The sequence below is a fragment of the Bicyclus anynana genome, chromosome 19, assembly GCF_947172395.1.
Source record: "Bicyclus anynana chromosome 19, ilBicAnyn1.1, whole genome shotgun sequence".
In the NCBI taxonomy this organism is placed as follows: Eukaryota; Metazoa; Arthropoda; class Insecta; order Lepidoptera; family Nymphalidae; genus Bicyclus; species Bicyclus anynana.
In genome coordinates, this window is record NC_069101.1 from 15153739 (window position 1) to 15180585 (window position 26847).

At 38.5% G+C, this 26847-nt stretch overlaps 3 protein-coding genes across 4 annotated transcripts; 2 read left to right on the forward strand and 1 right to left on the reverse strand.

Annotated features, from left to right (window-relative positions):
* The first annotated feature begins 1784 nt into the window (after positions 1–1784).
* Positions 1785–7177, forward strand: LOC112054523 (uncharacterized). 2 transcript variants are annotated; one of them, XM_024094341.2, is made up of 3 exons: positions 1785–2094; positions 3422–3845; positions 5980–7177. In XM_024094341.2, exons 2-3 carry the CDS (start codon positions 3489–3491, stop codon positions 6445–6447), a joined length of 825 nt encoding a protein of 274 aa, XP_023950109.1. In that variant the 5' UTR covers positions 1785–2094; positions 3422–3488; the 3' UTR covers positions 6448–7177. The 2 variants fall into 2 exon arrangements, with proteins under 2 accessions (XP_023950109.1, XP_023950110.1); XM_024094342.2 differs by lacking the exon at positions 1785–2094 and adding an exon at positions 2113–2269.
* A 1339-nt stretch (positions 7178–8516) lies between these two features.
* On the forward strand, positions 8517–10580 carry LOC112054522 (uncharacterized). The gene is made up of 3 exons (XM_024094339.2): positions 8517–8613; positions 8702–9131; positions 9430–10580. Exons 1-3 carry the CDS (start codon positions 8591–8593, stop codon positions 9853–9855), a joined length of 879 nt encoding a protein of 292 aa, XP_023950107.1. The 5' UTR covers positions 8517–8590; the 3' UTR covers positions 9856–10580.
* A 7884-nt stretch (positions 10581–18464) lies between these two features.
* Positions 18465–23880, reverse strand: LOC112054521 (uncharacterized). The gene is made up of 3 exons (XM_024094337.2): positions 23209–23880; positions 19610–20105; positions 18465–18925 (listed from the first exon to the last, which is right to left on the reverse strand). The coding sequence occupies exons 1-2, from the start codon at positions 23515–23517 to the stop codon at positions 19632–19634; spliced, it is 783 nt and encodes a 260-aa protein (XP_023950105.1). The 5' UTR covers positions 23518–23880; the 3' UTR covers positions 18465–18925; positions 19610–19631.
* Between the last annotated feature and the right edge of the window lie 2967 nt (positions 23881–26847).

The window sequence follows — 26847 nt, forward strand, 5'->3', positions numbered from 1 at the left end:
TTTACACCCTCGATACAGCCTCTTTGCTCCTCGGTGGCAGCCCTGCGTGCTGGGCTGGGTGCACTGTATGCTAATGCTGAGCACGTCACGGTACCACAATAGGCCGGCGACAATTATCATTGTGACATGTGGAAACCTGACACAAAGGCGTGGTGAAACGTGTGTCGTTATGTGGCATGAACTAAACATCGGTGCTACCACAATTTTGTTTTTATAATATATTACATAGGCCCTGGCCTGCCGCCGTTTCACCGACGTAGTTCTCATTCCCGTGGGAATACGGGGATAAAACATAGCCTATGTTCATCGCAGATTATGTAGGATTTTAATAGTGAAAGAATTATTACAATCGGTCCAATAGTTTCGAAGCCTATTCATAACAAACAAAAAATTAAATCTTATAATGCTCTATGATATTACTCGTAGTTTAGATAACAAACAATTTTCCTGAGATACAGGTTTATCAAACTTAAATCAAGGTCCTCAGCACCATTGTAAAAGGACTTATTTTAACAATAAGTTTCATTTCATTTCAATTTCATTTCAAACAACAGAATGACCCATCTGATGTTATAGTCGCGTTATTAGAATTGGATGGAAACGCCAAAGTACGTGCGCTAAGTAGTTTACTTTGACTAGGTTCCACGGACTACCTACTAATTGGTGGGTCCATTCCATTCTATTTGTGCGCGCGGTATAGTCGTAGCAAACCCATTCCTCATAACACAGCAACACTTCACAAAGTCTGCAAGCAACGCGTCCAAGCGCCAACCTGAGCCCGTCTGGGAAGGCATAAATATAATGTCACTGGTAACGAAGTTGGGTTGAAAATGAGAGATGTCAAATCGCTGTAACTTTACAGAATGCAGGGGCAAGTCTGCCGGCTGTTTCGAGCAAACGTGTGCTGTGGTCTGTGACTTACGTTGTACGATCTCTATTGTCTTATTTACCACTTTAAGTTCGAACGGGTTCATCTTCTTGTTCCCTCAATCATCAGTTAACTATTATTAGTATTGAAAACTATCAGAAAGCTATTGCTTCTTTGCTTTCAACTTGTTTTTGAGTGAACGTAAACAACAAACTCCCACATAATCTTCACAAATAGCTTTACATAAGCATAATATCAGTTTCGTAATGTGATTTAGGTATTACAGAGCGTAGCGTAAATTACCGAATACCTAAATAGGCTTACGGCCACGCGTGCCTCGAGATACGGAGTTACGGTACGAAAGGTTACGAACGAATAAGGTGATATTGTGAACTAGGAAATAGCAGTGTTTTGCTCAGTATTCATAGCACGCCTATATAATCATTGTCAAATGAAATATTTAGATACTTACTTCAAACATTAAAATAAAGAAAATTTTATGAAATAAATAATACATACCTAGGTAATGAAATAACTTATCTGAAGAATTTGTAAATTATAATGAATTATGTATCGTAAGTTTACTTTAACTTATCTACCTGAAATTGGAATTAGATTATATTTTAAAAAAGACTTCTTTTCATTCCGATATTTCTACAGGTGAAACTGCAGGCCACAAGTAATAGATATCTATCATACAAAGTATTTTAATATAGCAAGAAACAAATACAAGTTTATTTAGGATATACATCACAGAGGATGTAAAAAAACAATAGTCCTCACAGCCACAAAGGTGCCGTCACAGTATACTATAAAACATCAACAAATATTAACCCCCTTAGACACATAGATTTAACCCTAGAGTGGTAAGTAGGTTTATTGTAGCTATATAGACTATCGAAAAGGGCCTGGCTAGTCGCAAGTTCCGCGCCTGGTCACGCCCGTACCATTACGCACGTACCACGCAGTCACGAGTTCACGGCACGTACGATACGCCACGACACGTCACTCGCCAGTAGAGCGTGGTCACGCGACCCGGTCGGTCGTGTCCACGCCTCCCAAACGCGTTTCTCGCGCCGCCCGGTATTGATCTCTGATCGTCTGAGCGACTGATAGAGTGAAAGTGATACGTTTTGTGTAATTCTGAGAAGTTATGAGGTTAAAAGGACATTTTAAACCGCGACTTCTATTGAGGTTCGACAGATTCTTCTTCTTCGGCCATTTTGGTATATATTCCATTTCGGTAGATTAGTTTTGCTCATAAGAACAGATACGTACCGCGTCAAAACAATAAGGTTTATATCGTCGATATTTAGACACAGTAGCGTGGTCACGACCATTCATAATACACTTTTGGTCACGACGGGACTGACATCTGTCTGATTGACTGGACGAATCCGTGTAAGTATATCGAAATATCGACAATATAAAATCTCATCGTTTTATCGTGGTATGTACTATCAAAATATAACTATTAACTATGTTAGTTTAATTTCTCTTCTAATGAAGGTTACACACGCCTAGTGTGTAAAACTTAAGAAGCATTGGCTAACTGACACAATATGTTTATTACTTATCATGTGTTAGTATGCAACGGATTTTGGCTAAACATGTTTCCAATCTAACTTATTGTGATCCTGCTGATGTACAATTACATACCTATATTGTATACTGTAGCCATGATAGCCCAGTGGATATGACCTCTGCCTCCGGTTCCGAAGGGTGTGGGTTCGACTCCGGTTCGGGGCATGCACCTCCAACTTTTCTTAATTCTTTGCGTCTGTGAAGTCTGCCAATCCACATTGGGCCAGCGTGGTGGACTATTAGTCTAACCCCTCTCATTGTGATAGGAGACCCGAGCTTAGCAGTGAGCAGAATATGGGTTAATAATGATGATGATGATGATGATGATGATGATTTTATACTGTGGATAACCTCCCTTAAGTTAGTTCCTTTAGTTTACACACAAAGGTATTTTTTGTTGATTGTCACCTTAAACAATCGATGTAGTAAAATCGAAACCAAAAACAAATCTTCTACCTTGAAATACTTGTACGGTTGAGGGTCTGGACCCTAGAAACCTGCTATCTTCCAGAGCAATCACCAAACTTCACCAAACATCAAGTTTCAGTTCAAACTTATAATTGACTACGGTACTTACAGCACCTATGATAAAAGCATAATTATAAACTTTCAGCCGTCGTTAAATGAGTTATTTCTGAGCTATCTCAGGCAGTGGTGTAATTAGGGTAATATAGAGACTAGCAGACGCGTCGCAGTTTCACCCTCGAAGTACCCGTTCCCGTGGCAATAATCGCAAATAATCCCGTGGCAAATAATAAAATATAACTTTTACCATCGATAGTATTTATATCGATACCTTTTACACAATATACTTCTGTTTAGACACTTACAAATAACGTAGCTTTCTATTGGTAAAATTATTTTCAAAATCGATTAAGAGATTATGGTTCAGAGATTAGTCCCAACAAGGTCCATTAAAACATATCGCCATTTCGGCATCTTCAATTAAATATTTAATTTTACTTGCAGATCAGAAAAAGATTGTTCGACAATTGACAAATACTTCTGCTTGGATCAAAAAGGACATTAAAACACAATGGAAATCCGCCAAAGCTCCATCCTCCGTATCAGCGACGATAACACCATGAAGCTGATAGACTTGTACGAGAAGGAAGAGTGTCTCTGGAACGTCTCCTCCGAGTCGTACAAGAGCAGACTGGAGAGACACCTCGCCGCTAAGAGGATAGCGGAGAAGCTCAAGATCAAACACTTCACGTCGCGCTACGTCGTCATCAAGTTCAGGAACCTGAGGAACTCCTACTGCCAGGAGCTGAAGAAGATGGCTAACAGCGTGAGCGCGGGGGAGAACCCCCCCTACAGGCCCAAGGTGTTCTGGTTCAAGAAGATGAACTCGTTCCTGCGACCCCACTTGCACCCGCAGTTACAGACGGGCGTACGTATTTAACCAAACGATTTTCTCTCCTCTTTCTTTAAATTAAATCTGTGACCACATGAGTCTAGCTATTCAATTGGTTAGTAAGCGAATATTTACAATGGGGATGATGACTAGGTTTGAATATATTGATTTTTATGATACATTCGGGTAAATAGGGTCAATGTTAACTAATTTATACATAAAAAGCAAAGATTGTCTGGATATTTGCAAAATAAATGAGATTATAAAATTTCAAAAACTATTAAAAAAAAATTATCGTAATTAGATGAAAATTCATACAGTTTTAGCTTCCTTACATTAAATGTGACATTTTTTAATATATGAACTATAAAGATAAACGCACAAATAACAAAGATATTTGTAATTTTGTTATATATATGACGTCATTTTTTCGAGCCATTTTGTATGGGGCGTTTTTCAGGGATCCGCGGCAGCGCCGCAAATCTGACTCTTTGAATCCCTGTAGCTCCGAAAGTAATGATCGCAGATACCCTGTTCCTTTTACAAAATTGCTTTACTATTAGTATACTCTTAATTTATATACAATTTAAAAAACTGTCATCATCCCTATTCAACTGATAGTTTAAACTATCTTAAATAACTTGTAACTTAAATAACTTGTAACTTTTAGCGTTTTCTGTTCTGTGATTTAATACGATAAAGCTGGCCTTTACGGTTTGACGGAATTATTTACATTATAAAAATGTCTGTTTTTAATAGACATTAGAAAAAAAACCTTTCTTAGCGGGTTCATAATGTGTAGCTTTAATCAATAGTCTAATCGAGGAAACAAACCTGCGAATAATCGTTAGAGAATGGCAGGAAAAAATACGAAGCTCATTCGACGTTGAATAATATTCTAAAAAAGGCGTATTTTATTTTCTGCAAGCCAAAATTGCAGTTCAACCCAAAAACGAAACCTAATAGGGCTTAGCTTTTTGACGTTATCTCAAAAACATCTTTATAGAAGAGAAAATATACTAAAAAAACTGTAACTTTCAGAAGTCAGTGTTATTTTTCTGCGACTAATCTACAATGGCAGCGTGCTTATTTGAATGAGGTATGAAATCAGACAAAGGGTCCCGTCTATTAGCGTTTTATTACATTTTTACGTTACATACATACATTTTTCATTACCCACTAGGGGTGAAGTCACAGGCGGGAGGTAGCCGAGCGTGGCCTTGAAGCAGTGAGCCAACCTTGAGCTTTGCTGTGAGTCATTACTTAGCATTATAGGAACATTAAAACGCCGCATTATAGCCAACTTATGTAACATATAATGCGGTTATTTTACACTGTCGGTTTGCCGCTTTTGTCTCCTTTCTATAAACAGGCTGTGCCCCGCGGTTCCACCTGCGCTGGTCCTGTTTCTGTTGGTAATATCGGGATAGAAAGTGTTTTTGTTTATTCTCAAATAAATGTATTACACGGGCAAAACTACAAGCACTGCAAATTTAGGCAGCCAGTAGGTAACTAATGCATTTAGATGATCAAATGCATTTTTTGCGGACTGATATTTTTTTGCACATTTAATGTTCCCATTTAGTCTAATTAATGCACCTGTCGTCAGTACAAAGTGCTGACCGCATAAAGCAACACTTGCACATTTAATTCTGCCAATTTTCACATTAAAAAAAAAATACCTGCCATGCAAAACGTCGAATATTAATTTTTACCTGTTGCTAACTGTGCAACATAAGAAACTATTACGCTTTGTATCGGTTTTTTTTTTGTTTTAGAAACATACATGCGGTACATTCAAAATATTATATTTAAAAAGTTATATTTAAGAGATGAGACGCTAGGAGTAGGTATGAGTACTTTCCCGAAATTCGAAAAACAACAAACAAAAGGATAACTATTGTTTGTATAGTTTCTCGATAATTATGTGAAATTAAATATTTTTAAAGGTAGTAGAAAAGTTTAGGAAATAAGTATAAAATAGGTCTCACATTGGTTTTAAGTTTCGTGATTTATTGAAATACTTGAAACCTCAACTGTGTGCTTGTCTCGTGTCTATGAAAAGCAAAAATCGTGTAAAATTGTAAATTAGCTGTAGAGGTGTGAAGCAAAGACAATTTAGAAACTTTGAAATTAGTCATATAGAAATTAATTATTGTTGTCTTTTCAGGATTTGCCTCCAGACGTGTCTGTAAAGAAAGAACCAATCGAAAAGGACCTTCCAGTAAAGCTATCAAATCCAGAGGACGTTTTTGTTGAAGAGTCGAATTACTACAGCGAAAGTGAAGGGTCCGAAGAAGACGCACTGCTAACTAAACGTTCGCGACACTCGTCAACTGCTTCCAAGAGACCTGAAAACCCGATAGAGGAATCCCAAGAAGACCCCAATGACCTGACGCGGATGATGAAGGATATATCGTCGCATCTTCACGTGATGACAAATCAGAGGATGGACAGCTTTGACAGCTTCGGGACATATGTGGCCGCCATGTTGAGGAGTATGCCTGTACAGAGGGCCTTGGAGGTGCAGCCGCGGATTGTGGAAATGCTTGTGTCAGCGACGATGGGCAAATGTGAACCGAAAGAAGTTACGGCCCGGCATCTAGATCCACTATCCTATACTAATTTTAACGCTTAAAATTCGTATGAATTGTATGGATGTTCACTCTTTCAGACTTACTCTTTTCTGATTTGACAGAAATTTTATAATGGATTAATTGGATTAACACATACTCGTACGTCCGAAATTTCTCAGTGCGGATACCTACGGATCCGAGACTTGGTCGCTGACTATGGGCCTTATTAAAAGGTTCAAAGTCACTCAGCGGACGACAGAGCGAGCTATGCTTGGAGTTTCTCTGCGTGATCAACTCAGAAATGAGGAGATCCGCATACGAACCAAAGTAACTGACATAGCTCAGCGAGTCGCAAAGCTGAAGTGGCAATGGGCGGGGCACATAGTTCGAAAAGCCGATGGACGTTGGGGTCCCATGGTGCTAGCATTTCTTACTACAATATTGACCCCACACCGGAAAGCGCAGTGTTGATCGACCCCCCACTAAGCGGAACGAGGATATCAAACGGGTTGCAGGGAGCCGCTGGATGCTGGCGGCTCGGGACCGTTGTGCTTGGAGGTCCATGCAGGAGGCCTATGTCCAGCAGTGGACAATCGGCTGATAAGGTATACTCGTAAGCTACTTTTATCCTGGAAAAATCCTTGGTTCTCGGGAGATAAGTTAACACTAGTGTTCTAGTCTTAAGCCTGTATGACACGATTTACAGAATAAATCGATTCACGGATTTCATCTTGTAATGTAAGTAGTTAGGTAGTAACTCCTAAGGTGATAATATAATATTAATTAATATAATTTGTGATTTTCTTTTATTTCTTTTTTCCAACCTAAAAGTTCATTCACAGTGAAAAATGAACGAATCGAACCTTTCGAATTCAAATATTCTTGCCACCATTCCATGCGGGAATGGTGGGTAGGTTCCATGGTTAATGGTGGCTATAAACAGACGTCTACATAATGTATTATTTTTTTCGTTTCACGACAAATCGAATATTGTACCTTGTATTTGATACACAATGTATCACTGAGCCTAAGTGATTTTCCGTATGTGTAAAGGAACTGTTAAACGAGATATAAGCACATAATTACATTTGCGATCGCGTTCTCGGAAAGTTAATTAAGTACATTTTTTCCAAGGTCGGCTGTTCTTCCGGAAAATGACCTATAAGTATTATTACGATTTAGGCCCTTTAAAATTTTCCATTTTGTCAGAAAACATTCGTCACTTCATTTGTAAGAACATTGGCAACGTTTCTCATTTGTAAGGTTTCCCGCTGACGTTTCCACAGCTCTAAGTACAGTCCAGTTGGGAAATGAGTTTCCTGAGAAAATAAAATTTTGATCGATAAGTCATCTGACGTGGAAAATTCCAACAAAGATTTAGAAAGGTTAAATCTTTCTTGGAATTTTCCACCTCGGGGTGGTAAATAAGTAATATTCAGTTACGCGAGTGTTAAAATAGCGACGCCGTACTAGAAAGCGCAGTGTTGGTTGACCCCCCACCAGCTGGACTGATTTGACTGATGAAGCGATTTGCAGGGATTCGCTGGATACATTTGGCTCAGTATCGTGATGTTTGGAAGTCCCTACAAAAGGCCTATGTCCTGCAATGGACGTCCATTGGATGATATGATAATGATGATGATGAAAAAATTCATTAAAGCGAGATATATAATGAAATTACAAGGAAAACTATAACTGCTAATAAGGAATTGCTATTTAAATAGTAATAGTTGGCCAAACGTAGTTGGAAATGGAAAATTGTATACTGTTTCCATTGTTAAACATAAAGTTGTCAATAAGACAATTCAGAGTCTGTTAAAACTAGAAAGATGAAATTTGGTATGAGTATGTATATTAATTTCGTCTATAAATGATAACAAGAAAGTTTGAAAAAACATTTTTTTGGGAGTTCCTTCCTTACATGCAAAGTGAGGTTGAATTTTTTATAGTCTATCCCATGATGTGGGAACCTTAACCCACGGAACTCTGCACTGCGCGTGACGCGAATTGCACTTGGCCGGTTTTTGTGTTGTGATAAGGTCATGTATGTATATATGTTGATTACATTGTGTAAAATACCTAAACGATTCGGGTATATAGAAATTTCGACAATACAAAATTAAATCATTTTATCGTGGTACGTCCGACAGTACCTACGTACATTCTATTGATTTTTATCGTTTTTATTGTACTCGTACAACAAGAATGAAGATCTACACGATTATACGGTAATTAAACTTTGTTTTTTAAATATCGATATTTTGATTTCGGCAACTTGAAATTAAATATTTAATTTAATTAAAATTTAACTTTCAGTTCAGCCTTTACAAAATTGACAAATATATTTATAATTGATGAATTTGAAGATAGAAAGTCATTTACTAACGCAGTGAAGTTTGGACATAGCGCAAGACTCCGCATCAGCGACGATAAAACCATGAAACTGATAGACTTGTACGAGAAGGAAGAGTGCCTCTGGAACGTCTCCTCTGAGTCGTACAAGAACAGGCTGGAGAGACACCTCGCCGTTAGGAGAATAGCGGAGAAGGTCAAGATCAAGCGCTTCACTTCGCTAGACGTGATCATGAAGTTAAGTAATCTGAGGAACTCCTACTGCCAGGAGCTGAAGAAGATTGCTGACAGCGTGAGCGCGGGGGAGAACCCCCCCTACAGGCCCAAGGTGTTCTGGTTCAAGAAGATGAACTCGTTCCTGCGACCTCACTTGAATCCGCAGCTACAGACGGGCGTACGTACATATTTATCTATGACACTCCTCATGAGTCTTATGTTTTTAATCATCACATTTTACACTAATACTAAAAAGGCGAAAGTTTGTATACGAATATGTATGTTTGTTCCTCCTTTACGCTGCGGCTACTGAAGCGATTTGGCTGAAATTTATAGAATGGAAATAGATTTTGCATAGATAAGTTGATATTGCATACATTCATAAACATCAGCACTACGTGTAGAGGTGTGAATTAAAGACAATTTAGAGTCTGTGAAAATATTCACAAAGAAATTAAATATTGTTGCCTTTTTAGGATTTGCTTCCAGACAACGTATGTGTAAAAAAAGAACCAATCGAACAGGAGCTTTCAGTGAAGCTTTCAAATCCAGAGGACGTTTTTGTTGAAGATTCTAATTACTCCAGCGAAAGCGAAGGGTCCGAAGAAGACGCACTGCTAACTAAACGTTCGAGAAACTCGTCAACTGTTTCTAAGAGACCCGAAAACCCGATAGAGGAATCCCAAGAAGACCCCAATGACCTTCCGCGGATGATGAAGGACATATCGTCGCATATTCTGAAGACGAATCAGAAGATGGACAGTTTTGACAGCTTCGGGACATATGTGGCCTCCATGATGAGGAGTATGCCTGTACAGAAGGCCGTGGAGGTGCAGCTGCGGATTGTGGAAATGCTTGTGTCCGCGAAGAATGGGCAAACGTTAATTAATTTTAACTTTTAACAGTTTGTATGAATGATATTGTGTGGATGTTTACTCTTTCAAACTCACTCTGATTTGACAGAAAATTAGAATGGATTATTTGGATTGACACTTAAGCTACTTTTAATCCTGGAAACATCCATGGTTCTCGGGAGCTTTGTAAAAAACTGAATTTGCCGCGGACGTGTTCTAGTCTTAAACCCGAACGTTGATTACGATTTTCGTGTTACGCATATCTTCCATGATACGATTTACAGATTAAATCGATTTACGGATTTCATCTTGTATTTTATTTTATTTATTCCCTCCAACCTTTCAAATTCATCCATTGTGATAAATAGACGAATAAATTGTAAAATTATTACTTTTCGAATCCAAATAGATATTCTTGCCACCATTCCATGCGGGCAAGAATGGTGGGTAGGTAAAGCTCTTAGGAGACGTTTTCTTAATACATTTTGTCTCTTTTCACGTCGAATCGAATATTGTACCTTGATAATTAATGTACCACTGAACCTAAGTGATCTTCCGTATGTGCAAAGGAACTATTAAACAAGATATAAGCACATAATTACATTCGCAATCGCGTTCTCGGAAAGTTAATTAAATTTTTTCCAAGGTCGGTTGTTCTTCAGGAAAATTACTTATAAGTATTACGATTTAGGTCCTTTAAAATTTTCCACTTCCTCAGAAAACATTCGTCACTTCATTTGTAGGAACATTGGCAACGTTTCTCATTTGTAAAGTTTCCCGCTGACGTTTTCACAGATCTAAGTACTAATGAGTATACTATGACTAATAAATTAATAAAAGAAATATAAAATCGTAGAAAAATTAGTATAAATAAAATCCTAGATCCTAAGGAATCTGTTGAACGCCACAGTATTATTACCTACTAAAGTGTTTTTCAGTCAAGGGTACCAGATACCCTATCACGTTCATAATACGTACCATTATCGTAGTGAAACGAACTGTCACCGTACCCATGCTATCTGAAAAACACTAACTGTCCACAGAGGTCGTCCTATTTATCTATAGGTAGGTAATACTCAGTAAAAAGTAAATTATGCATCGAAAGCACTAGTTTAGTTATCGCAAATAGCAAAAAAACATGGGAATATTTTTAAACATAATTAATTTTAATGAAACATATAAATAGTGAACATATCGCATATGAAGTCGATATACTTGCATTTAATTAAACGACATGAGTCACATCGAACGAGTGGAAACAGGAATTATGAAAAAACCAGTATCGGAAATGAATGTTAAATATGTCACTATAATTATAAAAAATACCGACACACAGGTATGAAATTTTCGACTTTTAAAACAATTATTTCAGCAACTGAAGGCTAACTGCTTAAATGAATTAAATGCTTTTTTATTTTGAGTTTAAAAATGTCCCTACTGACTTTGGGATTACTTAATTATTATGTTTGACTTAATTTTAGAAATCATTTTTTAATTATTTAATATAATAAAAAGCAATGACCTTTTTCAAAAAATATAACTAGGTAATCACACGGGGTGATGTAAGAATTATATAACAAGCTGCTAAAATCACGGGCAAGGGCATGTCTCTCAACTCAAGGTTTCTTGTCAAACGTAAGCGTGTATTATTTATTTTATTTTTATTTATTTATTGTAAAAAAGTATGGCAGTAAATAATAAACTGTAATAACTGTCGAGAAACTGTAATAACTCCGATTCCGGAGGGCGTAGATTCGAATCCGGTCCGGGGCATGCATCTCCAACTCTTTAGTTGTGTCCATTTTAAGAAATTAAATATCACGTGTCTCAAACGGTGCAGGAAATACGTCGTGAGGCAACCTGCATACCAGAGAATTTTCTTAATTTTCTACGTGTGTGATTTGGGCCAGATGGCTGGGTGAGATGATTGGTTGGATTCTGAGAGGAGACTCGTGCTCAACAGCGAATATGGGTTGTTGATGATTGATTGATTGAAAAGAAGAAATCGTCATGCATGTAATTATTAAAAGTAGCGTGATGGGTTGAAGCTCCATAATATCCATAATGAAATGATGGTGTAATATAGAAACTCATTTAAGAAGGTAGGTATAATTTGTTATGTATTACGTGTACATTAAATATGTGAAAACACTACGCAATTTTTGGACAGCCATGTAATAAATGCCTCGATGATCCAGCGGTTATGTGCCTTCGGATCATGAAGTCCTGGGATCGATCCTATGATCTTCATCTTGGTCATCATCATGGGTCAGCATCACGATTATCATCATGGGTGGTCACTAGTCAAGCTATAAAATATTCAGCAATTCAGTGATCCTTAGAAAATCAAACGTTATCACACTAAGCCCACCAACCTGCATTGGAACATCATGTTGGATCTTAGCTCCAAATCTGAGGAGGATCTAAGGAGAGCTTAGAGGCTTTCTTCCTTATAGGAAAGGTCTTATAAGGAGGAAACCCTAAAGGAGTTGGTAATTATGTAAAAAATAGCTTCGCAAATAATTTATTAAATATTTGTTAGCTTGTATTCTTATCTTTCGCTGTAGGGGTCAACTCGGTAGAAATTAAACCATTTTCTAACCGGGACCGGTTAGAAAATGGTTTAATTTGGTTTCTACATCTATATTTTCAGTGACAATTCAATAATCTAGTTTCAGTTAGTATTGAACATGTAAAAAAAATCCAAAAATACATTATGTCATTGGTGAAGCACTGCCAACATTGTGTACGTGCCTGCAATCAGTGAAGACTGTGCGAGCGGGACGGCCGCCGGCGGCCGCGTGCCAGAGAGGGACGGCTGCGAAGGGTTAAGGACCCTCCAACCAGGTATCGACTACCTGGTGAGGTTTGAACAAGTGGATTACACTGACTGACTAAACAACTCGGTAATTCAATAAGACACGGTTTAGAATAAGGTACCAAGTTGAATCAGCTGATGCCCGATTCAAAATGCTTTTGACTTATCTTATTGTAAAATAAAGGATTATGTTAACAATAAAGAACCTGTGGAGTGATTGGCGTACATTAAAGGGTATTAAATGAAATGGAAAGATGGTAAGAACAAAAATAATAAATTCAAAATTCATTTATTTCCCATTCCCCTCCAACTAGTCGGGAAAGACTGTGCTAGGAGTGGGTAAGACGATAGACCAACGGGGCGAGGATCGAACCACCACCCTTCGGTGATGAGTCCGACCGCTCTTACCGTTGAGCTATTGAGGCTATTAATCTTTATCATTAAGGAACTCAATAATGAAAGAAACCTGGAGATACGTATGTGAATTCTATAAAATTACAGCGCTGTTACATCGTTCGTTTCCATGGCAACTTCGTTGTTAGAGATCATAAAGTACGATTTTGAAGTACCTACCTTAATCATTCATATGGTATGGTAGGTGCCTACTAGGTCAAATTATGTATATGGACATATAGAAGGTCAAACAATCAATGAATTTATTCATAAGCTGTTTAAAGATTATTTGATATGTGATATACCTACCTAACTAATTAAGACGATAATTGATATACGTCTATACGTTTCAGTAATAAACAAATAAATTCTTTCATTCAAAAGCGAGAGAAAATTCCTTTACGAAGAAAGCAATTAAGTGGGAAAACAGAAAGCTCTCATAATAAACAACATTTTCCTCAAAGTCTGAAAGGTAGCGTCCACTGCGTACGTGCGTCCAACCATGCGTCCATCGGGGTATTTCGAGCGTGGACGTCGGACGACAGACGTGGACGCATTTCGTTCCACTGAACTGCAATTATCTGTCGCTTGCCAACGTGCAGTTAATATGACATACTTTATCATTTTCCTTGTAATCGTTTATTACTTGAGTCTGATGAAAAATTGTACTGAATTTCATAATTCTTCCTTGGTTGCGATTCAGATACCTAGTAATATATCAATAAAAGATTACCTATTTGAGACATAGACTTTGTCTATTAGATTTTAGAGATTTATGGTTGTTAACCAACGAAAGACAGAGAGAAGGTTAACATTTCGACGTGTATTTATTTTTTATGTATTTGTTCGTTTGTTATCAACCCATATAACCATATTCGGCTCACTGCTGAGCTCAAGTCTCCTCTCAGAATGAGAGGGGTTAAGCCAATAGTCATATTAAGAAATTAAATATGTTAAATGTGAAACTGTGAAGGAAAACATCGAGTGGAAACCTGCATACCAGAGAGTTTTCTTAATTCTCTACGTGTGTGAAGTCTGCCAATCCGCATAAGGACAGCGTGGTGGACTATTGGCCTTTTTATGTATAAACTTGTGTAAGTTTTTACTGAGTCGTCCGATTTTGATAATAGAAAATACTGTTAGGTACCTACTGCTGAAACATTTATATTTGTTGACAAGCAACATTGCTGTGTGAACAAGATATAATGACTATCCACCCCTGAAAACCCCATATTACGAGTCTCCTCTCAGAATGACAGGGGTTAGGTCAATAGTCCACCACGCTGGCCCAATGCAGATTGGCAGACTCCACACACGCAGAGAATTAAGAAAATTCTCTTATTATGCAGTTTTCCTCACGATGTTTTACTACACCGTTTGATCCTAGAGCAGACTAGAAGGGGGATATTACTACTTATAAAAAGTAGACAAGTGTTTGAAAATAGCATTGCTACTTATTGTCTATGTTAATGTTAAACTGTGAGTGGATAACTATCACGATCAAAGAACCGAAGGCTTTATTTGATCCGTCTAAGCCTGAGATAAATACGTCTAAACGAATTTATATGAAACTTCAAATGTTATTCATTAATCCTACCCAAGTAACAGAAACACTCCCAACGGACTGAAAGGTCAAATTACATTAACTTAATGTTTGTTGTAACTTTTCGACCTTTGCAATAAATGCAAATTCTTATTAATTATAATATTTGGATCATAAATTCGGTCCCGAGCGGATTTATTAATGTTTAGAGCATTAAAGTGAACCCGAGTTAAAACCACATTCAACTCCTAGTACATTAAAGTTCTAGATAATTTTCAATTCAAATAAGCTAAGATAATCTCCAGTAAATAAGATTAACATAAAGCAATAATATGTAACATTATTTATCAATAGGCAACAATATCAACTTGTGACGTGTACACCTACTCGACTTGCTTCTTTAATCGCGATACCTCGAGGTCATGTTTCACAAATTTAACTTTCCACACAGAGTGAGCAAAATTAGCTCTTATTACCAATGATTAAGTTATTTAGTGGGTGTAAAAATGTTTTGTGACAAGTCGATAAACAAAGCCGATTACCTTTTGCTTGTACAATACTGGAAAATAATACTTACGACCATAACAATAAGGGTTATATGTTGTGAAAATGATTTTGTTATTTGTAAAAGTAATGCTTACCGATAATAAGAAGTCGGTTAAAGCAATAACATCTTTATTGCTATATTAATAAGGAAGGGTGGAGCGGAAATGTGAAAACAACTGAAAACACGTAAGTTCTTTATTTAGCGCGGCGACAAATTGTCTGATGTGAAAGATTAGGTTGCTGGTAGGTACGTACTTACAGGAGACACATGTAAAGACCTAACTATTAGTAACTATCTATAGATATCTGTCTGCTTTCATGAAAGAATAGTATTAGATGAGACGTGCTCTTGCACACATTATGCATTCTGTGCTACAGCCGTGATACCTAGTTCAGTGGATATGAATTATTGGACCTTCGATTATAAGGGTAGGTTTGAATCCAGTCCAGGGCATGTACCTCCAACTTTTCAGTTTTGTGCATTTTAAGGAATTAAAATATCACGTGTCTCAAACGGTACCTAATGAAAAAACATCATTAGGAAACCTGCGTGAGAATTTTCTTAAATCTTTACTTGTGTGAAGTTTGCTATTAGCCTCACTATTAGCCTCACCCTGACCAGCCAAACATGGGCTGTTACTTGGTGGATGATGATTAGATACCTACTAGCAGCTCGTTTGTGACTTAGTTCACGTGATAGTCTCTAGGTTACAATACCTTTGTTTGTGTAGTGGTGGGTAACTACGGTAGTGGACTACGATCTATTTTGTAGTTCGATACCAAAATAATCATTTCATTTTAAAACTTTTTAAATAGCCTATTAGCCAGCTTTTCGTCACGTCACGGTGGCGGTCCTAATCAGAAAGCTACGCATATACTTCACCATCTGAGTGCGAAGATTAATTAACCTGGCCGACAGTGAGTGTCTATAAATTAGGCCAACCTCTAAAATAGGTAATTTTACTAATCCCGAAGTTAGTCAGCGCCTCAAGTGTTTGCATCATTGATAGGTATACCGGCTATTGAAGCGTGAGGTCCTGAATTCGATGCCCAGTCGCGACTAAAAAGTTACAAGTAAATAATCTACGATTTTCAAAAAGCCTTTTTTGTTTTCGTCCGGGAAAGTATCTACTACCTATTACCTACTGCTATGGTAACTTCTGTTGTCAAAAGGCATTTATGTGCTCTGATCAAAAGAATATAGCCGACCGTTTCATTACAGACACATGAGGCTTAGTATGCCTCAGATCGTATAAATGGAAATGTACCTCAGATTCAGATAGACCAGAACAAGGTCGGCAAATTGGACGTGTTCTTTGCATGCTCCGCCAAACGTTATAGGCTCGTTACCCACTTATGACTATTTGGCTAACAGGTTGCTCCAGCCTTAGTGACCTGCATAACTACCTACCTAGGTAATTACTAAAAAAAACATCAAATAAGATCGTATTTTAAAGCTCTTTCTGACTGAGATCGTTTGATAGAGTACTACCACCAATCACCATGATTTATCGCAGTAAAATGTTAACAAGTAGGTATTAAAATAGTCGTCTTTTCTTGTAATAAGCGTTTAAAACTAGGCTATAAAGTTTTAATGCTGATGTAATGAATTCGAAATGCAGATGACTGTGTCTGCCCTTTGTTACAGGCAACTTGCCAGCTAAACAATTGCTTTTACAAACTGCCAAAAACTGGCTTGTTGAACTTAAGCTTACGGTTCTTACTGTAGGTAGGTACCTAGTGATCCAATTAGGCAACAAGGTTTCTCAGGATTACTTATGATTTAAATTACACAGTATTTAATTCTGTGGTAAAGTTCAAACAATTCTGAGTTCACAGAAAAATTATATTTACTTGTATTTTAGTTATAAATTGTGTTGCGTAAAAGGAACGCTGATTGTCCCAAACTCCCGATTGATTGAGCTATTTATACGATTTTAGTAAAAGATCAATGTAGGTTCATATTATTAGCATATTTAAAACTTAGGAAAGTATTTTTTTACGACTACTGGACTGGTGACATAGTTTGTTCTAGTACCACGATATGTAAATATCTATCAGGGGTATAATTTCATATAATACGTTGTTGTTATACCATTAAGATGTTACATAATATCTTAATGGATTATCATCTGGTGAGATCGCAGACGAGGGCTAACTTCCCGTTGAATAAAAAGATGATTGATTTTTAATGAGGCTATGCTATACCTACTAAAATCCAACCATTTATTTATTAAAATTGTTTATTGTCGCAAAACTTGAAAATTCTGACGCACCAGGCAACACTCTTTTTATTTGACACGAACTGTAATACCAACTAAATTCTAAAGAATGTTTTATATACCGAGAAGTGAAATATTTCTTCTTATCAGGAGCAAATGGGGCGGCCGATAAAGCCTTTTTATCACGTAGGTTGTGTACCTACTTTCTTTTTGTAGAACTACTTAGTCGAGTCACGAATTTTTGGATAACATATTTTTTATTTCGTGTAAAAAAAACTCGCCCAAAAGTGCTCTTGTCAGATAGTTCGAAATGCAGATATTTTTTTGTTTTTTTAATGTTTAAAATGTAAATGAATTCGGTTTGAATTTATTTGTATATGGAAAATTTGTCAAACCGCATTTATAATTTACTAACCCACATTATAACTACATAAATAATTCGGTTAAATAAATATTAGTTGAATAAATATTATGTATACCTACACGGCAGCTCTACACAATATGGAAATATTTATTTCAACCTTGAAGTTAAGTAAATAACACTTGAGTCATCGCAGTACCTGTGTTGCTGTACAAATACAACTTCCTATGGCTGGAAATTTATTTTGGAAAACGAAAAATAGTTAAAAGCTTATTCAGATCTTTTCTTCTAAACTGCAAGGGACACTATAATTTCTTTTTTGTACACTTTTCACAGCGTTGTTATAAAAAGAGTATTTGCGAGTATTTTTGATTACTCAAGGTACCTACATGTGCAAAAGCATTGAAAAAAATTAACTGTTTAAGTGTATTTATCACAATTATCGATATTCTTATTACTACTTTGTTACCGTAATTAATAACTGGGACAATAACTGGAATTTTGTTCCGCAAGCCGGTATCCCCTGGGGTAATGGCAATCAGCTCTAATAGCTTCAAACACAAACCTAGCATTTATCACACGAGCAAGTAAATTGCTGCAACAAAGTAAATAGCAACGAGTGACGCGCGGTGGCGTGATCGAGTTACTAGCAAACCTTCACTCACACCAACATCCAGTGGACATCATCCAACGCTGTTCCACTGCACGGGTAATGAATTAAAACAGGTGATCAATCAGCAATGGTTACGGTACGAAGAATAGAAACGACAGATGCATTTTTTACTCTAATAGTTAGACAGTCATAATTTAATTTATTCGTTGAGTTGGTATACATTGCAGATTATTAGAATAGAGAAGGTGGTTACTATAAAACAAAAGAAGCAATGTATAAAAAATAAGTAGATAATGGAGCCATTGTTGATAGTAGAAGTGTAGAGATAGGAGGCGCCGTCGGGCGTGCCTTCGCTCACGTAGACAACTGTTCTAGATGGATTGACGGCTGCAAAAAATTAAGGAAAATTGCATCTAGTGCACGCGTGATGGAACGTAATTATGCAAGATATTCGACCGTGCACATAATCTCTCGTTTTTTACCAGACAACAATGTTTTAACTGCTCGTCTGTATACCTACACCCGACTAACTCCGCTGGTTTCCGTGGAAATCTGGCAAATCAGTGCGGCAAAGTCCGACAAATACTTTTAAATTAATTATGGTCAAGTCAATACCGGGATCCTGAAACAATAAAATAATTTTTAAAAAGTTTGTTTGATAGGTTTAATAATGAGGTTGGAGCAAGAAGAGCGGCTTTCTTCTGCATTGTATGTATCTTTGCCAACGATATAGTCATCAATTCTATAGATATCAATTGAAAAATCACTCTCAGTATATGTTTGCTGTATAATTTTCCTTTTTCTACTTATAGGTGAATGCTTATTTATTGACAAACGAATATAGGTATGATAGTAAAACTGTAATCGGTTATTGTTTTTTAATGATTACATTTATCTATTTTGGTACTTGCGTTATCAACTTGCCCAATTTAAATGCTATTCAGACCCGTCCAAACTGAATATATAAAAACACGGTAATTTAAGTAATGATAACAGTGTTTACTTACATTTTTTTATAATTACCCAAAACTATCTAATATGTACACATATAATACAAAAAGACTTAAACATTTATATTATGAAAACGATCTATGGATAGGTATTAAATTTTTAGATACATAACACTGAGAGAAAAAATATGGTTTTAATCCCTCAAGTAAACAATACTACAACAGAACAGCAGATATTGTACTACTATATACTACATAATAGCTCACAGCTATAAAGTCGTCTTTTAAAGTCACTTTTTAGAAGCACAAATTATGTAAACACCAAAAAACATGTCCGTATGACAGCTAGTACATACATGAATGGCCTTGTCTATGTCGTTACTTGTCGTCCGGCACGATCAGCGGGTTCTCATCCGTGTAGATCACAGCGTAGTGTCCCGAGTTGTACTTCTTCATCTCTTGTTCGAACAGGATGTTGTTGATGGCCTGCTTGATCATGGACCGCGTCCGGTCGTCGTGTTTCCTCAGCGACATCGCGATGTATTCCCCGAAGCTGTCACATTCGTCCTTTTTCTTGTAAAATTTGGATCTTTTCAACATTTTCCTATTCAATACATCCTTTTTCTCTATTATCATATCATCTTCGTGAAGTATCTTTCTCTTTCGCACCAATCTCGTGGATTTTGGGCGGTAGATTTTGGGCGGGGTATCGGGGATTTCTGCTTCCTCTTTGACGATGATGTGGACCGGGCTATGGCTGTTGATATCCTCGTATTCTTCGGTATCTGACTGCAGTTCGTCTGGTGGTTCATGTGGTTCGTCCACTGAGGGCTTCTTCATAGGTGTTGTTTTCTGTGAATAATACAATTTAAAATTATTATTTACTATTATTACAGATATAAGAATTTCACTGACAACCAGCATTGTGTTGTGGTGGTTGGACATAAACCATTATAAACATCTAGTTGATGTCGATGGAGATTGTACAATTGCTTTTCATCAATCTACTGATTTGGTTATCTAGAGGCCGTTTTTAAAACATCAATAAGAGTATCAGCCTTTTATAACAGTAACTGCGTGTGTAACTCTGTGGACACACTGTCGCCACAGTAAATTAAATGTTTACTGTTATTGCAACGCTTATTGCTACCTCGAAGCTGCAATTCTTTAAATTTAATTGATATGACCTCTGCCTCCGATTCCGGAGTGCGTAGGTTCAAATCCGGTCCGAGGCATGCACCTCCAACTTTTCAGTTGTGTGCATTTTAAGAAATTAAATATCACGTGTCAAACGGTGAAGGAAAAACTTCGTGAGGAAACCTGAGAATTTTCTTAATTCTCTACGTGTGTGTAGTCTGCCATTCCGCATCGGGCCAGCGTGGTGGACTATTGGTTTAGTCCCTCCAATTCTGAGAAGAGACGCGTGCTCATCAGTGAGCCGAATATTAGTTGTTAATGATGATGATGCAGCTGAATAGTGACGTCACAATAGCCGGATGCAGGACAGTGCAATGCAAGACATGTTCTGCTATAATCGAAAGTTCTACAATTAACATCAAAAGACGACTCAAATTTATAGACAATATACTTCATTATAAATTATTATAAATTTTTTTTATATCAGAGGCACGCTGCAATATATCTTGATTCTTGATACAATCATCATAAAGCACAAAATAGTAGTTTACCTATCAGGACAATGTTCTCTATGCAAAACAAAATCGAGGCCACGCGTTATCAGAGCCAAATTGAAAACAATTGGGGTTCAGCATAGCAACACATGTGTACCAGTGTGTCAGGGACACACACATGTGCCTACTGATCAATTGCGCACAATTATTCGGCGAGTACCTGCTACAGTACCGGCGCGATAAGAAGATCTATCTGACAGCATACGATTGATGAGTTTCTTAATACATACTTGACAACGATTTCAATGGTTTCCATTATTTTTTTAGAATGTAAAGTTAGCCCTTGACTGCTATCTCACCTGGTGTTAAGTGACAATGCATCTAAGACTGAAGCGGATTTACTTAGAAGAGGCACAAGTCCACCTCTAACCTCAAAGTTATCAACCCATATATGACTCACTGCTGAGCTCGAGTCTCCTTTCAGAATGAGAGAGGGGTTAGGCCAATAGTCCACAACGCTGGCCCAATGCGGATTGGCAGACTTCACACACGCAGAGAATTAAGATTCTCTGGTGTGCAGGTTTCCTCACGATGTTTTCCTTTACCGTTTGAGACACGTGATATTTAATTTCTTAAAATGCACATAACTGAAAAGTTGGAGGTGCATGCCCCGGACCGGATTCGAACCCACACCCTCCGAAATCGGAGGCAGAGGTCATATCCACTGGGCTATCACGGCGACCTCAGAGTAAGAATATCTAATGCAAGCCAATCAACCTTCCAACAAGTCCACGTGCCTGCAGCGCTAAATGACATCCGATAAAACTGAATTGTGTAATGGTCGCGATGTGCTTGACATTGTGATCAGTGGTTAACATATGAAACTGACAGTTAACGGTGACGGTGAAGAAAATCGGTCTTTGCCGGTAGTCAAGGCATTTATACAAAGTTTGCATCTGATAGATCTTGGATTCGACATGTAATTCGATTCGGGGTTTTGTATTTTGTAAATTGGCAAATATTTAGTCTTGTAGGTAGGTAGACTTACTTGGCCGTGTTAACCAATTGCAAGCGATCTAGCGTTCCGGTATGACAGATATTTAGATTCGTAAAATAAGCCGTAGGTACTTTCTATTTGTTGCCTGGGAAGCATTGTCGTTCGTTATGTCATCGTCAGGATCGTAAAGGACGTTTTTTGGGCGTCTAGATCTACAATCAGCGTTGGAATCGGGGGTGTAGCTACAAGTCTCAACCACCAGTTGGTTGGGGTGGGTGGCGGCTCTCTCAAAATAAGTTTTCGAGAGCTGTTTCATATATTGGGCTACTGTGGGGAGATCAAGGTCTCTATGTAGGTCGTTATTGCGAACAAACCACGGAGCGCCCGTGGCCTGACGTATGAATCGGTTCTGAAGGACCTGAAGGGGTTTTAGAGTCGCCTTTTGGGCGGTGGGCAAACACTACACTGCGTGTACACTTACTATTTTGTTCGTAAATAACTTTTTAGACTGTCGTCACTAAACTCAGATTACAATCAAGGGCTAACTTTTCAATGAATAAAATCTGTACATCATAGTTTTCTTGTATTAGAGGAGTATATGTGGGCGCGACCGAAGCCACCAGAGCGCATGTGTGGAGCGATGTGTAGAGCGGATTACAGTGTTTGTGCGGTAGTCGGTGTAATCCCGACGGGCTCGTAATCGGCTTGAAGCCCGACCGACTGATAGGGGGTTCGATTACCGCGATACCGCGCCCCGCACGCCGCGCCCGCACCCCGCCGGCCTTGCGTAACACCACACTGATTTTGTAGGAAAAATACGAATGTTAGGTATTTTATTTTGCCTCGTTGGTCCAGTGATTAGCAACGTGGCTCTGGTAACTAAGTCCTGGGTTCCTTAATAATTATGTACCTAAAAAATCAAGAATTAGGTAATTACCTAAGTAATTGGCTCGTTGGACTGATAGTTAGCCTTATGTGACTACCTGTGACTACGGATCTCGAGGTCCTGGGTTCGAATCCTGAGTAGAGATGTGACAATTCGAATGTTTTAATGGTAATAACCAATACAGACGTCTAAACATGCTCTCCGAGGCACGGGGGTGTAACACCATTAATCTAACCCTGTACTGAAAACTTCTAAGAAGAAAGCAATGTTAATAATGTGCTGCTTCATTGCATGACCTAGGACTCGAACCCACGACCTCGTGGTCCGAAGCCACACGGGCTAACCACTGGCCGGACGCCCGCGACTCCGTAGGCCATGTATTTTTTCAGGATGAAAATTAGCCTTTTATTCGGCTCCAAGGTATGGTTTGTATCAACTAACCGTTTCTGACTCCTCATTATAAATGTGACTCGGCAGAAAGCTCAAGTGGTTGTACAGAAACCATGACGACTTGCCGCCATGGCGGATCTTCGCCTTCTCCCGCCGATGGGAGGCGAAGATCGAGTTGAACTTCTTCCTCAGGTCCACGACCTCGCAGCCATAGCGCTCCGCCAGCTCGCACCAAGCCTCGTACTTCGCTGTCTGGACTCGGTACAGGTCGTGGTTGGGATCCCACAGCATTCCCTTCGCTTTGTACGCCTTTATCAGACGTATCACTTCTTCGTTTGTCCATTCCAATGTTTCAGACATTTTGAATAAGTTACACTATTTTTAACTTATTATGTAACTTTTAATCACTTGTATTTATTAAGATTTAACGCGATAGCAAATGATAATGAATTGTGTAAACAATATCACGTGTTACATTGATGGCGCGTTATTCGGCGAAATTACGAACGACAATACGATACGATACGATTGGTCTTGGTGAGTGAACATCGCGCACTTTTCAATTTGGTTGGGTTATACAGTAACTAAGCGGGAGTACGGAAGCCGGTGATGTACGTATTGAGCACAGATTAATATCATTCGCTATTCTGTGGTACGAGGAACGTTCGCGCGTTCGTTCGCGTACGTTCGTTCGCGCGCGGGCGGCGCGCCGACTGCGGTGAGCGGGGCGCTCGGCGCTCGGCTCCGTTCGACCGTGTTCGTGCCTGCTCGCTCATGCATTCACCTAAGGTTGCCAGCATTTCACAGGCGAAATATTTGTCTAAATGAACTGTAAAAACACTTCAAAAATATATAGTAGGTAAGTAGGTATATACTCGTATTACCCTTCCTTTTGGCTTCGCCATAGTCAGGTAAAACGAGGACATAAAAAGAGCATGATTAAATCCTAATTGTTATTTTTGAACCCCTGACGCAAGAGGTGTTATAAGTTTGACGTGTTTGTCTGTCTGTGGCATCATAGTTCCCGAACGTATGAAGCGATTTCAATTTAGTTTTTTTTTTTTGTATTATAGATGACTTATGTACGAATGTTCTTATATATGTTTGATAAAAATAGGTTGAGCCGTTTAAGAGTTGTGGGGGGAAAGTGGGGAAGAACAACCGAAATTATTTGCAAATATATTAGAGTCTAAAATGAAAGCGCACTGAGAGAGAATAATGGTTTAATAGAGAGTGTTCTTAATTTCGTTTTATGAGAAAATTGCTGGTGGGATAATTGAGACATGGAAATCCGATTGCATACACTGAACTGTTGTGATTTGTGAGTTGTGAGAAAGAATTTCTGGCAAAAAAATCTTTTATACCTAGTTAAATTCCATTGGTGTTTTTAAAAACCTAAAACATTATAGGTACCTAAGTTATCAGTTGGTAACCCTATTGCTATAGGTATTCGTTCGCGGTTCGGAACGGATCTTACGACTCAAATGTTTCAGAATTCGAGTAGTATTATATAATGATTTATTTATTTTGCTATCATCTGCGAAAATTCGGCGAACCCATGCGACAACGTCACCCAGGTCCGACAAAATACTCTCTACGTACGTACGTACGTACGTAGAGAGTACAATGAGAGAGAACGTGCAATTGCACGTTGTAGAGTCAACATCTCCTGAGGATGCTCCGGTTTCGGGGTGAAACGTACGTAGAGAGTATTTTGTCGGACCTGGGTGACGTTGTCGCATGGGTTCGCCGAATTTTCGCGGATGATAGCAAAATAAATAAATCATTATATAATCATGATGAACTTCCGCAAAGTAACGCCTGCTTCTATCCAATATTTAATCGAGTAGTATTGATTTGATGCAGTTCAATATCATCATCATCTTTTCATTGCGTTGGGGTGAAAGAGATGGGACAACTCCGTCGCCGTTGGACGACATTTTGTCTGTTTCTCACCGGTACTAGTCCTCCGCGCGCTCGTCCCTGCTAGTGCCCAACGCTTCCCATTTTGTCGGCGACAGCACGAGTCAAAGGATTAGCACGGGGTGTCGCGATTATTTGCGCGTGTAGAACAGGGCTTGGAGCATTATGTGGTGTTAGGTCTACCGACGATACTTCTGCGCTCGCAAAGTCTCCGGTGAGGCTATTAAGGAGCTTATGGCAATTAAGAAGAGACTCTAATGAATTGCCTCAAACAACAATAACCAATAAGTGAGTGTTGTAAAAGCACAAACTCGTATTACGCAACAACAACAATGGCGCGCTTTCAAAACGCTTCCGGTGCGGTGTGCACTGCTCAGGGCGAGGGCGCGCTTGGGAGCAATCATAAAATTACTCATAATTTCCTTAATAAGGGAGCTATGCCACCTTTTGGTATATCAATATAATTCCGTGAATCGTACCATAGTTAGGTATATCTATATCTACCTTTTTTTTTTAAAAAAATGAAAAAAAAAACCTACCTACCTAGGAAATTAATTAATTACGTCACATCCGACCGTCTAGCTCTAGAGTCTAGACAGATCCAAAATACTTTATTTTACTTATGTACTGAATATTAGAAAGAATATACCAAATAGGTAATATGCTAAAAATGCACATAGGTACATAGACAGTATGACACTAGAAAATATGTACTAAGTACATTTTTTCACATTATATTTCACTAAAAATATATTGCAATGGTAGGTAAGTACCTAGTCTACCTATCTACACTAATACTATAAAGCTGAAGAGTTTGTATGTTTGTTTGCTTGAACGCGCTAATCTCAAGAACTACTGGTCCGATTTGAAAAATTCTTTCAGCGTTAGATAGCTCGTTTATCGAGGAAGGCTATAAGCTATATATTATCCCCGTATTCCTACGGGAACGGGCACCACGCGGGTGAAACCGCGCGGCGTCAGCTAGTCGAGTTATTCAGATCTGTAATGATAGTTTTTTTTTTCATTAAAAAAAATAAAACGTCGAGTACCTAATCCAATAAGTAGAAACAGTACAACATTGAGTTCGGCATACAGCTGCGCAGATCGGCTCCCTCACAGGGTGCTCACACAATACACAGGGTGCGCGTATACAGGGCGCTCGTAAACCGGGTGCCGCCTATTTGGCACTCGTAAAAGTGTCTCGTAAATTCGGGCTCACAAATGCGTCGCTGCAGATAGCTGCGCCCCCCGGCTCCGCTCGCAATAATCTCGCGATAAGCCGCCGTGTGCTGGTTGATGGCTTGGGGTCGCTTGCTTTTGTCCAAATTGCTTATTAGACTACGTGTCTGTACGGCGTATTTTGATACGTCTATACGCACAACTGACGGAGAGGTTTGGGTAAATTGGATTTTTTCATTTTAATTATTATTATTTATTTGGGACGTTTGTAGATTATGGATATACTTAAGTACAGAATACTCGATGGATATAAAAAACATTTTGACGGCCTCCGTGGCGCAATGGTATGCGCGGTGGATTTACAATACGGAGGCCCTGGGTTCGATCCCCACCTGTGCCGATTGAGATTTTCTTAGTTGGTCCAGGTCTGGCCGGTGGGAGGCTTCGGCCGTGGCTAGTTACCACCCTACCGGCAAAGACGTATCGCCAAGCGATTTAGCGATGTCGTGTAGAAACCGAAAGGTGTGTGGATTTTCATCTTCCTCCTAACAAGTTAGCCCGCTGAGTTAGAGAAGACAGCTTCCATCA